Source organism: Anabrus simplex, chromosome 7 (assembly GCF_040414725.1).
Source record: "Anabrus simplex isolate iqAnaSimp1 chromosome 7, ASM4041472v1, whole genome shotgun sequence".
NCBI lineage: Eukaryota > Metazoa > Arthropoda > Insecta > Orthoptera > Tettigoniidae > Anabrus > Anabrus simplex.
The window spans coordinates 334,844,031-334,858,464 of record NC_090271.1 but is presented as its reverse complement, the minus strand read 5'-3'; the positions used below and the strand labels follow the sequence as shown (position 1 = coordinate 334,858,464).

General features: G+C 39.1%; 1 protein-coding gene across 3 annotated transcripts in view; it reads left to right on the top strand.

Annotated features, from left to right (window-relative positions):
* Positions 1-14,434, top strand: part of LOC136877621 (P2R1A-PPP2R2A-interacting phosphatase regulator 1) — a 157,372-nt gene that overhangs the window by 72,341 nt on the left and 70,597 nt on the right. For all 3 annotated transcript variants that reach the window (XR_010860785.2, XM_067151802.2, XM_067151803.2), the window contains exon 3: positions 6,926-7,093. Coding sequence is in view for 2 of the 3 variants with exons in the window: in XM_067151802.2 (XP_067007903.1) it covers positions 6,926-7,093 (168 nt within the window). In the remaining variant the exon portion in view is untranslated. The remainder of the gene's footprint in view (positions 1-6,925; positions 7,094-14,434) is intronic.

Sequence of the window (14,434 nt, the reverse complement as noted above, 5' to 3'; positions counted from 1 at the left end):
GACTGGTACCAAAAAGGCTTAATAAGAGGGTTACACAAGACAAGAAATTGTACAGAAAAACTAAAGTTGATGAATTTGGGACTTACCTTAAATCACAATTCAGTTGTTGGATAAGTGAAGGGAGTAATGTGGATACACTTTGGGCTAAATTCAAAAGGAATCATTTGGGAAGGAGAGAAGAGATTTGTACCTGTTAAGAAGGGTAAAATGACCTCAGACCCTGTTTATTATACAAGGGAAATAAGAAAATTAAAAAGAAAATGTAGAATAGTAAACAGGAAAATCAAAGAAGGTAGGGAGAGTAGAGAAAGTAGAAAACAGCTAATGAGGGAACTGAATAGAGTGAAAAGGGAAGCAAAAGAGAATTACAGTATATGAATGGTATTCTTCAAGAGCATAATGACCACAAAGGGAAATGGAAAAAGCTGTATTCATATATCAGGAATCAAAAAGGAAAAGGAATCCAAATTCCTACAATGGTGGGAGAAGGGGGTGAACACTATTTAACAGATACTGAGAAAGCAAATCTCTTTAGTAGGGAATTCAGAGATTCAGTAGATGATTGTCAGGAGTTGGAAACCGAAACAGAAGATACAGAGGGAGAGACACAGAGGGAAACAATAAGCTTCTCATTCACAAATTAAGATATTTTCAGAGAAATCCAACTGCTCCAGCAAGGAAAAGCAGCAGGAAGTGTTCAAATTACTGGGGAGGTGTTAAAGGCAATGGGGTGGTACATAGTGCCTTATTTAAAATTTCTCTTTGACTATGTCATAAATAATAGTGTAATACCAAAGGAATGGAAGCAATCTATAATAATACCAATTTATAAAGGAAAGGGTGATAAAAGGAAACCAGAGAACTACAGACCAATCAGCTTGACCAGTATAGTTTGTAAAATACTGGAGAGTTTAATATCAAAGTACATCAGAGGGATATGTGATGATAAAAATTGGTTCATGAGGAGCCAGTATGCATTTAGAAAGAAATTTTCTTGTGAGGCACAACTAGTGGGATTTCAGCAGGACATATCAGACCAATTGGATTCAGGAGGCCAGTTAGATTGCATAGCCATAGATCTTTCCAAAGCCTTTGATAGAGTGGAATATGGAATATTATTAAAGAAATTGGAGGGAATAGGTTGGACGTAAGGGTTACACGTTGGGTAAAAACATTTTTAAATTCAAGGGTTCAGAAAGTCAAAGTAGGAAATAAAGTATCGCAGGAAGGGAATTGCACAGGGTAGTATAATCGGTCCGTTACTTTTCGTAATATACGTAAATGATTTAGGGAATAATATAACATCAAAAATAAGATTGTATGCAGATGACATAATTGTTTATAGGGAAATAAATACCATTGAGGATTGTTCAGAATTACAAAGGGACCTTGAGAGTATCCAACAATGGGTTGAAGAGAATAATATGAAGGTTAATGGAGGCAAATCAACTCGTACATGTACAAACAGGAGTTTTAAATCTGAATTTGAATGTACTTTGGATGGGGTAGTTATCCCAAAAGATGGCAAGTGCAAATACTTAGGTGTGAGATTTGAAAGTAATTTGCACTGGAAGGGTCATGTGGATGACATTGTTGGGAAAGCATACAGATTGTTACATGTCATAATGAGGCTACTTAAAGGATGCAACAAAGAATTAAAAGAGAAAAGTTACCTAAGTATGGTTTGTCCATTATTGGAATATGCAAACAGTGTTTGGGATCCTCACCAAGAATACCTAATAAAAGAAATAGATAGTGTGCAGAGGAAAGCAGCAAGATTTGTAATAGGGGATTTCAGGAGAAAAAGCAGTGTATCAGAAATGTTAAAGGAACTAGGGTGGGAAACTTTAAGTAAGAGAAGGGAGAAAACTAACTTACAGGATTATATAGAGCCTATACAGGAGAAGCACCATGGGGAGATATCCGTGAGAGGCTTCAGTTGGAAAATAATTATATCGGCAGGACTGACCACAAATATAAAATTAGAAGGAATTTTAGCAGAAGCGATTGGGGTAAATTTTCATTCATTAGCCGGCCATACACGGAAAGGAATTCTGACAGGCGAGGTCTTTTGTGACGCATACCGACAGGCTAGGGCTGCTCGTTAGTGAGCAAGGTCAGTTTGAGGCGTTATCCGCTACAGACCAGATCTGTTGTCAGCACCTCAACGGCAAGACCTCGCCTCACAGATCAAGCCTCCTGTAAGGAAAGCATGGAGTGGACAAAGGCACTGCTAGGGAAATTTATTGAAAGTACAAAGAGCGGCTGTGTCTCTGACAATTAAAACATGAGGTTTCGCAATCAAGCGTTCTTCAGTATCCTCCTTTCCTCCTTCTTCAGCTTAGAAGCTACAATATCCACAGTAAATACGCTTTCAACCAGACTGTTCTCCAGTAAGAGCTACGCAAAACAAGTCATTTTTTACTAGTGGCTTACGTCGCACCGACACAGATAGGTCTTATAACGACGATAGGATAGGGAAGGGCTAGGAGTTGGAAGGAAGCGGCCGTGGCCTTAATTAAGGCACAGCCCATAGCATTTGCCTGGTGTGAAAATAGGAAACCACGGAAAACCATTTTCAGGGCTTCCGACAGTGGGATTCGAACCCACTATCTCCCGGATGCAAGCTCACAGCTGCGCGCCCCTAACCGCACGGCCAACTCGCCCGGTAAACAAGTCCATTATGTATGTGTTGTGTATGTTTGGTATTCAGTTCGAAGGCTGGTCTGATCCTCCACAGTTATGCCAACAGCTGTCATAGATAGCCTAGGCATCACTGGAAGAAGCGTACTAGGGAAATGAGGAGTGAGATAGCTTCCCGTTGCTTTCCTCGCCGAGCCAGAAGTTGCTCGCATATCAGTCTGCCAAACCCACTGAAATGCACGCACCAGCTGACCCTATGCGTGATATTTTCATATCATTCATAACAGGGACTGGCTGCATAAGGAATGGTATTACTAGCATCACTCGTACCTCAGTCACTTTCATATTGTCAAAGCCAAGGATAAGACTGAGAAGGATCAAACATTTAACGTAATAATGAGAAAAATCTATTCATGCTTACTTTTTTTTTGCTAGCTGCTTTACGTCGCACCGACACAGATAGGGTTTATGGCGACGATAGGATAGGAAAGGCGTATGAGTTCGAAGTAAGTGGCCGTGGACTTAATTAAGGTACAGCCCCATATCTGCCTGGTGAGAAAATGGGAAACCACGGAAAACCATCTTCAAGGCTGCCGACAGTGGGATTCGAACCCACTATCTCCCGGATGCAAGCTCACAGCCGCGTGCCACTGACCGCACGGCCAACTCGCCCGGTACATGCTTACCTAACATCATATCATAATCGCTGTTGTCCATTCGCAAGTAATTCTTGTAATCGTCCGGTTCATTTTCTCTCAGGTGTTGTATCAGACTCATGTGACTAAAGCTATCTCGCTGTCCTATCCATGATTTCATCCACTTCGATCGATTTTTTTGTTTGCATGATTTAACATATAGCAAAATGCACATTCCAACAGCCGCAACAGCATTTTCCCCCCTCTGGGCACCGTCTGCTTAGATGTCCATCGCACAGTTCTAAGTACGGCAAACCCGACCGGCAAGGATTTCAAACTAGTTTGAAAGGCCAGCGGATGAGGCTTGGCCTGCTGAGAACAAAGGGATCATTCCATTAACGAGAGGGTCTGGAATGTTGACAGATTATGTTGCACAACACGGCAGGCTTGGTGTCACAGTTGATGGCGAGCAGCGGGCCGGGTCTCTGAAGGTCACGCCTTGCAGGCGGTCTGTCGGATCTGGCCCCAAAGGCGAGGCCTGCCAAAGAATCTGTCCGTGTATGGCCAGCTATTGGGAAGGGTGTGAAGGAGTGGAACAGTTTACCAGGGGTAGTGTTTGATCCTTTTTCCAAAATCTGTACAGATATTCAAGAAGAGAATAAACAGCAACAGAGAAAATAAATTAAATGTTAGAGGGCATTCGACCAGTGCAGGTTATTGTAAATAAAAAAATGTGTGTGAATAAATTAATTCTATCGCCTGGTCTAAGGAGTTGGACAGTCAAAGTAGGGGACTGCCTGTAGGGATGAAGTACAGTGGGGACTTCAAGGGCCCGGGGACCGCTACGGTAGCTGTGAAGGCCCTTCAGGAACTCTGAAAAGTGGTGGCAAAATGGGGATCTGGTTAAGACGCAGCAGGTTGTTATGCTACTTAGGTTCCAGAATTGGTAAAGAAAAAAAAAAAAAAAAGGAAATAAATGCAATGTAAATATTAATCTTATACCAGTTGTACAGTATCATTTGAAGTAATTCCACATACTGTATATCAGTTGACTATATTTGTAAGTAGTACAGGAGATATTATCAGTAGAATTTTGTAAACAATATACATTTATTAAGGATGAGCTATGTGTTTAATAGAAAAAAATTGTTAGCGTAAATTGTATAATATTGTATTATAGGAAAATTTTCTTCCCTTGTTAATTTAATATTTAGTGCTTGACAATAACGTATTTTAGTGTACCACTTGCCACCGAGGTAGACACCTCATTTGCAAATAACGAGATTTTGATTTAATTTGATGAGAACTAATGACAGTCATTCAATGTTCCACCAGGAAAGGCAATTAGTTGATGAAGAAATTGATATTGAAATTACTTTGAATGAGATTGAAATGGCAGTAAGAAAGATGAAGAATGGAAAAACTGCTAGAATAGCTGAAATTTCAGTGGATATGATAAAGGCAGCTGGAGCTGTAAGCCTGCAGTGGACTTACTGAGTTCTCAGGGTTGTCTGGGATTTTCACTATGAGACAACTAATGGAAAAGCAATGGTAGTATGGGAATGATATGGTGATGACATTCATTTGCGTTTAAAAAGCATATGACAGTGTCCCCAGGACTAAACTTTGGGACAGCCTGGTGCAAAAAGGAATTGGACAGGAATTAATAAAAATGATCATGGCAATGTACAAGGAATGTTGTAGTTGCATGCAAACACAAGTGGGCAGGACAAGTTGGTTCAAAATCACTAGTGGGCTGAGACAGGGAAGTGTTCTATCACCAATCCTGTTTACAGTAGTAATGGATGACATCATGAAAACAGCAAAAGCAGCATATGGAAGAAGAGAAATGAACATGTTATTTGCAGATGATACTGTGATTTGGGGAGAAGACGACATGAAGGTTCAAGAACAGTTGGATGTGGTCAATGGGAAGATCAAAGAATGTGGATTGAAAATAAGTGTAGAAAAGAGTAAAACTCTTGTTATGACTAGAGGAGGGAAAGAAGGGAAAGGTCAGATTAAACTTGTAGACTCGGTGCGACGTAAAGCCCCTAGCAAAAAAAAAAAACAACTTGTAGACAAGCCCCTGGAAGTAGTGGAGACGTTCAAATACCTGGGGAGTGAATTAATGGAGAATACTCGACTGGTTGCTGAAATTAGTAAGAGGATTCAAGCTGGAGGCTGTTTCTATCATAGTGTAAGAAACATGTTATGGGACAAATATGTGCCAATGGAAGCAAAGGAAGCTATGCACAAGATGTATTACGTACCCATAACAACTTACGAAGCAGAAACTTGGACAGTGACAAAGAAGGATGAGAGTCGAATACAGGCAGCCGAAATGAAGTTCTTGAGGAGTATGATACAGAGAAGTAGAAGAGAGAAAATAAGGAATGAGAAAATCCGGGAAGAAATTGGAGTGGAAAAAATGAATGATAGAATAGAGAAGAGCTGATTAAGATGGTTTGAGCACATAAAGTGAATGATTGATGAAAGAATGCTAGAAAAGGTGATGGAAATGCATATGCAAGGAAGTAGAGGCCACGGGTGACCACGAATGAGATGGAAGGACACAATCCAACGCAGTATTAGAGAAAGAAACCTGGACTGGGACACAGTGTCGGAGAAGGAGTGATGGAAAGACTGAAGAAAGTGGAGAGGAACCATATTTGCCCCTATCCGGCTACAGCTGGATAATGGGAAATGATGATGATGAGTGGTCCGAGTTGACAAGAATTGATGATTGTTTTTCGTACGGGAAAGGCTGTCCCTGTTTGTGATAGGTTCCCGTGGATTCTTATGGCAGGTTTACCTTTACATATCCTGTACTCTTGAGTCAAAGTGTTTTTCATCTCGGAAGCGCATTTCCTGGAGTGCAGCTATTTGAATGTCCATGAGCTGTTTAAGCTTTCCTGATTTCAGCAGGGTGTTGACATTAATTGTACCTAAGAAGGTCCTTTTCTTGGGATGAAGAGATTTTGAGAAGCTCCGACCCTTCTCTGCATGAGGCTTCAGATCCCCAGAATTCAATGAATGGGAGAAACCAGGCTAGGTGTATCTGAACCCTGGGGTAGATGCCGTAATAACACATTATACATTATCCATTATTATTATTATTATTATTATTATTATTATTATTATTATTATGTACAGAAATATGGAAGGTTTAATGAAAAGGATGAGCCCCCATGTACATACAAATTGTTCCCTAGACCTAAAGCTTGTAATAACCAACACTTGGTACTCTGCCATACACGTCTACATCTCACAGTTACATAGTTTCCTTAGATCTTTAATTTCTTTTTGTAAAATTATTTTATAATTATATTAATTATTAAATTTTTTGTCTGTAGGGCTTGACTAATTCAACAACTTACGACTGTAGTTGCATACCCAGAGTGGTATCATTCTGAACTTGACTATTTTCCTCATCCTTATACTGATTTCTTGTTAATAGACTTTTTTTTGTACTTTGCATCTTCCCTGTTGTAAGCTATTCATTTACTCTTAAGTTTCTGTGTTACATCTAGATGTCTTTTTGTTTCTAGTTGTAATGGATGTTTTAGTTCATGAATGAAGGAAAAGCTGTTTTAACTGTATCATCTGTGTGATTCTGTTACCTTTGTACCATCTTCTATTCACAGGCATCAGGTCCTCGTCTAACACCACGTGTTAATCAACTTCGCCAAGAGGAATGTGTAGATATAGCTGGTCGAGAGGCAGCTCATGAGCGAGAAACACGTTTTGCCCTTCAAATGTCTCAATCCTGTGAAGATTTGGCTCTCATTCCAGGGTCTCCAACTCAGCGCAAGGTGAGCACTTTTAAAATTGTATGTTGTTGAAAAGATGTTAAACACGTTCTTTAATGGACTGTATTTTCTTCTCTCTTCTTGTAATTTGTAATTTAGTTTCTTGATTAAATATTTACAAATTTAGTAAAACCTCAAGTTTGGCTTACCATTAGTCATCTTTATTATATACTGGTACCTGGTAATTCTGTGAAAATGGTACATTACAGTCTTATACAATCCTGAATGAAAGTAGATGCAATTTTCAAGATCATGACAAAGATATACCAAGATGACCACAGTTTCAACTGCATCCAAAGTATGCAAGATATATATATATATATATATATAAAATAAGAGTTTCGTCTGTACATTGCTCAGAATTTATAAAGGATGGTATTTCTGTATCAGTTGTGTCCACAGTAAGAAGGATATGCATTTTTTAATTTTCCGTAATTTCTGTGTGTATGTATGTATGTATGTATACGTATCACGAGAAAACGGCTGAAGAGATTTTTTTTTTGCTATTGGCTTTATGTCGCACCGACACAGATATGTCTTATGGCGACGATGGGACAGGAAAGGGCTAGGACTGGGAAGGAAGCGGCCGTGGCCTTAATTAAGGTACAGCCCAAACATTTGCCTGGTGTGAAAATGGGAAACCACGGAAAACCATCTTCCGGTCTGCCGACAGTGGGTTTCGAACCCACTATCTCCCGAATACTGGATACTGGTGAAGAGAATTTAATGAAAATTGGTAGGCAAAGCCGGGGGATACGTCGCTACAATCTAGGCTGTAAATCATTATATTCACGCTGAGAAAAATGATAGTTTAGGGGAAGGCCTAAAATTTAATTCTCAAATATTTGTTATTAGTGGTCCTATCTTAATGAAAATCCGTATGCAAAGTGGGGGGTAAGTCGCTATTATCTAGGCCATAAATAATTTTATTCATGCTGAGTGAAATGGTAGTTTAGGGGAAGGCCAAAAATTTAATTCTCAAAAAAATATTTATGTTGTTAGTGGTCGTATCGATAAATACTACATAACTAAAGTTATACAGTATTAAATTTCCGATCATTTATGTCTTATTACATTGTTACCGTACTGACTATGATCACAGAGATATTCATAAATTTGGATTTTTGTTACTAAGTCTGTATCAGCGCCGGTTCACAAGAAGATTGGTAAACAGAATTTAATGAAAATCGGGATGTAAAGTCGGAGAATAATGAACTACAATCTATGCTATAAATTTTTTTTTAAGATGCCTTAACATCACAAGAGTCGAAAGAAAACTAAATGCGAAGGCCTACAATATAGAAAGCTCATAAAATTGATTAACAATAACATTGCATTGACCGTTGTTTGTTGTAATGTGCTTTGTGTCTTCTGTTGCCTGTCGTCTCCGATAGATAGGATTACTGCTGCGTACTGTATATTTAAAAAAAAATTGTTTTATGTCGCACCGAAACACATAGGTCTTATGCCGTTGATTGGATAGAAAAGGGCTATGAGTATGAAGGAAGCGGCCTTGGCCTTAATTAAAGTACAGCCCCAGCATTTGCCTGGTGTGAAAGAGGGAAACAACGGAATGCCATCTTCTGGGCTGCCGTAAGTGGGGTTCGAATGCACTATCTCCCAGATGCAAGATCACAGCTGAGTGCCCCTAAGCACTCTCCTGGTTGTACCGAGTGTAACATGCAATAAATATCATTTTGGTCTGTATTGATGATATTTGATTAGAATAATAACGGTAAGTTATTTATTAAATTGACCACCCAATCAATACAATAAGTCATTGTCTTGGATGATTAACCCTCAACTATGGACGTGCGGTCAACATGACCGCGGTGGAAAAGTAAACACGTGCCACACCTCGCTTATCGCCCTGCCAGTATATTTGCTTGCAGTACCTTTCTATTTTAAGATGACCTCTCCACTGTATTTATCTTATCTGTCATAAATAACCGTGCAGCTGCGATAAGAAGCTGATGAGTTTCGTAGCGGCCTGGGTGACCGCACGTCCATGGTTTGAAGCAGTCTTCAGTTGATAGTGCTGTGTGTAGCAATGAGTCAGCGTGCAGGTACTTCGGCGAGTGTCCGAACATGTGATGCAAATTACGAAGGAACAATTACCGAGTGGTTTGAAGAAGACATGAGTGATGTGGACGATGGTGATAGTGAAATAGAGAGTGATCACAATACCGATACTGAGACTGAAGGAGAGGGAGAAGAAGATGAAAGTTCCGCGCTACTGCCTGATGATTCACGTTCTAAGTGTTTTTATGGTAGAAATAGGTACAAATGGTGCTCTGCGGAACCTCCACAGAATGTGCGTACACCTCGTCACAATATCGTGATTCACCTTCCCGGTTTGCGCCCTTCAGCTCGAGTTAGAAACAGTGTGGATCCTGTTACGGCATGGACACTAATATTTAGTGAAGAAATGGTGAACTTACTAGTGCGATGGACAAATGTGAAACTCAGTGCAATGAGAAGTAATTACCGAAAGTCTACCCGACCAGAATTACAAAATGTTGACGCAGTTGAAATGAAAGCTTTTCTAGGCCTTCTTATTTATTCGGCGGTTTTCAAATCTAACAAAGAGGACATCGCTTCAGTCTTCGCAGCTGACGGTACGGGCTGTGAAATATTTCATGTTGTGATGTCAGGTACAAGGTTTTCCATTCTCCTGTGCAGCCTGCATTTTGACAGTCTTGAAGACAGAACGCAGCGGAGAGAGACAGATCCTATTGCACCCATATCTGAGCTTCTGAATATGTTGATTCAGAACTCTCAAAGGTGTTACTCCATTGGCACAAATGCAACAGTAGATGAGATGCTAATTGGTTTCAGAGGTCGGTGTAAGTTCAGAATGTATATTCCGAACAAGCCTGAGAAATATGGAGTGAAATTGATGTGCCTAACCGATTTGAAAAATAGTTATTTGTACAATGCATATATTTATGCAGGGAAGGACACTGATGGAATAGGTCTTTCAAGGGAAGACAGAAAATTTTCAAAGCCAACTCAGGCAGTTCTTCGTTTATCGGAACCAATACAGGGTACAAATAGAAATATAACAGCTGACAATTGGTTCACCTCAGTGGAGCTTGTTCAGGAGCTGAGGAAAAGGGGACTCACTTATGTTGGGACAGTAAGAAAGAACAAGAAGGAAATTCCAACTAACTTCTTGCCTTCCAAGCAGAGAAAGGTCGGTTCCTCTGTGTATGGCTTCACGAAAGACATAACTGTTCTCTCACACGTTCCGAAAAGAAACAAAGCTGTTTTGTTAGTATCCTCTATGCACCATGGGAAAGCAACTGATGCGGACACGGGGAAGGAAGAGATGATTCAGTTTTATAATTCTACGAAGTCTGTAGTAGATACTTTGGATCAGATGTCAGCCACCTACTGCACAGGTAGAAGAACAAGAAGGTGGCCGATGGCAGTTTTCTTCCGTATCATCGATATTGCAGCTGTGAATGCGAATATCTTGCATTAGTCCTATCGCGAGAGCCCCCAAATGACCAGGCAACATTTTCTGAAAGAACTTGCTGCTCAACTCACTAGGCCACACATGATAAGAAGATTATCAAATCCCAGGATCCCAAGAGATATTCGAGGCGCTATCTCTAGAATTTTGAGCATCCCTGCGGAGCGTATCAACATTTCCGAGGAGAAGCTTGAAAAACGGATAACTTGTCGTCTGTGCCCACCAGCAAAGAAGAGAAAACATATTACAAGTGTTACAGATGTGAAAAACCAGTATGCTTGGAGTGTACAAGGAAGATCTGCTTCGAATGTGTTGAGTGAGAGTAACATTGAGGGCCAAGTTCAGTGCTTGCAATTTCCACCCCAACAAGAGATCAGTCTAATGTGTCGTTAATTTTCAGTGCAGTGGTTATCAAACATCTTTAATACCCAAGTTAGGGTCAATTTTTGTTGATAGTGTAAAGGATATGTGTGTGTTTAAATGGAACAGTGTATTCTGAATAACGAAAATTGCTGCGACTGCAATCTGAAGGTATGAGGGTTATACAAATTAACAAATGGAAAATATTTTTGTGGTTTTCGGTTCAATAAAGTGTAATTATTCAAATAAAAGCAGCTAGCAATTTATCTCATTAACTGTCCCTTCCGTAGTCAAATTAATTTTCATGCGGTCTCAGTGACCTCACGTCCATGTGGATGTCACTGAAAATGTACGTCAATAGTTAAGGGTTAAACCAGACCGCACGCTTCTTGGACATGCGACATGGGACAGGGCACACGACTGAAGTAACTTGTCCTGCCCCGTGTCCCATGGGCCACGTACATGCACATCTGTGGGTCATTAGTTAAGATGTACTCTAGTGATGTGGAAGGCTTGTTGTTGCTTGGGAAATTACGAAGAAAACAGGTGATTAGGAGAGAAAGGAGATTTTGGGTCAACCCATGTAATGTGGACTGCCAAGAGAATGGTGCTTCCGTGTTGGCTAAGAAACTTAATGAAGATCCTTCACAATTTCATACATTTTATAGAATGAACTGGGAGACGTTTCAAGAGTTATTGCATATGGTAAAACCACTATTTGAGAAAAAATATACCAAATTCAGGGATCCTATTCTACCAGCTGAAAGATTATTGATAACACTCAGGTAAGGTTAACACCGATTGATTTTGGTTGTGCATGAATACATTAAAAAGATCTATACACGTTTGTTCAGCATAAGTAGGTGTAGTATGTTGCTGCTTGTGGTAAAGTGGAAATGAATAGGATACTGGTAAATATTACATTTTTAGGCAAACCACATTTCCGATCACTTATTCATATTATTCCACACAATGCACGATTGTTCAGGTTGAGAGGAAGTTCCGTCATTTTCATCCGGTGATACTATTATCACATTTTGAGATGTCTGAGACTGAGATGTCTGTGAATTCCATATTTCACTCAGTGAATTTAAAACTGAACTTCTGAACAACAATTTATTTGCAGTATTAAGGTCTTTTACCATTGGTAAAAGTGATTAAAAAAATAGCAAGTCGGGATCCGAATCGTTTGCCTGGAGTTTAGCCCTCTTTTCGTTAAAGTAGTCGGCAAAGGCTTTTTCACTTGCTTTTTCTTCTGATGATGAATATTTACCTTTCATTTGTTTATTTTCGGTATTACCTAAAATCACAGACTCCTTTCTGCTAATAAATGATCCGTCTTCTTCGATAGTAGTTGTAACTGCATTCTCTCGAAAGACCACTTGGATCCGGGTGCTCCTGTGTTACACCCTCCTCCTCCTCCTGGTAGTTATTCATATTTCCTGATTGCTTAGAATCACAGATTTATTTGATTTACTTAAAAATTCCGTAGTCTATGCAAAATGTAAAGTCAACCAACACTTGAGTTATTTACAGAATGTGGGCTGTTTACACTCGACAACACTTACCGCCTGGATCTAGTGTATGGCTCCAGAAATTGCAAATACTCGGCAAGCTTTTCTTTTTCCACCTTCAGAACCACTTGTCGGTAGTTGCCTATAAAATGTCTTAAGAATGCATGCCGAATGTTCTTCCATTTTTCCTTAGCTTCACGAGCTGTAAGAAAAAATTGTCTCCATCAGAATTATTATTATTATTATCTATATATCAAAAAATTTATGAAAACTAAAGTCAGTCAGTCCGGCCATTCTATCCAGTCGATTTCCTTCATTTTTGTTTTAACTGAAAGGTATTCATGCACAAATTTGTCATCAGGTACTATAAATCACTTAACTTTCACCTTTCTCAAATTATTTCATTTTTCAATTTTTTTGTATCTTTGAAGCTATCATATCTTTGGTTCTAATTGCGGTACGGAGTTCATTTTGGCCTAAGAACACTCAGTGGATCAGGTTCTTTCATTTCAACTCTTAACTATTCAAATTGGTTCATTCTGAGCGAAGTTATGAGTGTACATTAAATTTGACATCTCATTTCTTCAACATTTTTTTCTCATTGAACCAATCATATCTTTCGTTCTAATTGAGGTACGCAGTTCATTTTGGTCTTTTTAATGTCAATAATTTTAATACTTTCACCTTTGTAATTCTTCACATTGTATAAAAAAAAAATTTAAACCAACATTGTTATTTTTAATGTTAATTTTAGTATAAGTCTCTTCAAGACTTTTAAAAATTAATTTAATCTTATTATATGTTATTCAAGTGCTTATTTTTATTCCGAGGTTAAGATAATGGCTGATGATGCCTTCATACTAGGCGAAACATGTACCATTTTTAGTTAATAGATCAATGTAAATCATCCAATTGTATTGATTAGGTGGTCAATTTAATAAATAACTTACTGTTATTATTCTAACCGAGTGTAACAGCCTGCATGAATATTGGCGGGAAGTATCTGGGGAGTTAGATAAATTTCATCTTTAGCATGCCAGTCCTCTGGTTCATAAATTTTCTGATACTACTGGTACGTAACACACTGGTTCATCATAGCATTCAAGCTATTCAATCCCTACTCTGAGGCACTGACTGGAATGAGCCGTGTGCACATTTAACGGAATAAGGGCAGAGGAGTGTTGACGGCTGTCTGCGGCCTGGTCATTCCAGCTCTGGAACTTTGGACTGTTAGATCGGCACTGTAGTACTGTTCGTTAAAAGTGAGAAAATGTGCGGTTTTTCATTTGATCGAGTGTTTTATAAGATAACATTGCTTTTACTCGCTACATTCCTACTTACGTTTCGTAATGACCTATGTTGACTTCAGTTAGGAAAACCACCAAGTCGGTCTTTCTGAGAATCACGTAGCGAAGCAAAGGTACATCTGCTAGTTTAAAATAAAAATACAAGACCCTTTGCTAGCTTCTCTGTTTATGTATTGTAGAGCTATTTAACATAATCCTGCTTTACAATAGTTTGCAGGAATTCTAGGGTCTTCGTAACTCTCATTCTTGAATGTTTATGAGAATTTGTTATGGCATGGTTTGTCAACACAAATTTGCCTTCATCTTTTTTTTGTGAAAAGCTGGAAATGGTGGCATAAATTGTAGTTTTGACGGGAGTTGCAATAGTCAACTCCTTTTCGTTCTACTAGGATTAATGTGTTGGAACAAACATGACAGTTCCCACTCATAAAACTTTCCGAAACTAAGTAGTTGAAGACTTGCTTCGTGAAGTACGCAAGCAAGGTCAGAAATGAGAAAGATCTACTTTTGATGTTGAAAAATGCTTGAATAATTAACTGCATATCATCAACAAGCTTCCTCTTATATTTTGTTGATTCTTCTGTGTCTTGGAACTGTACTTTAACCCTTTCCCGCCCGAAAGCGCCCAGCTGCATTATCTGCATACTTACGCGAGCTATGCGAATTTTTTTTGTTTTCTTTGGCT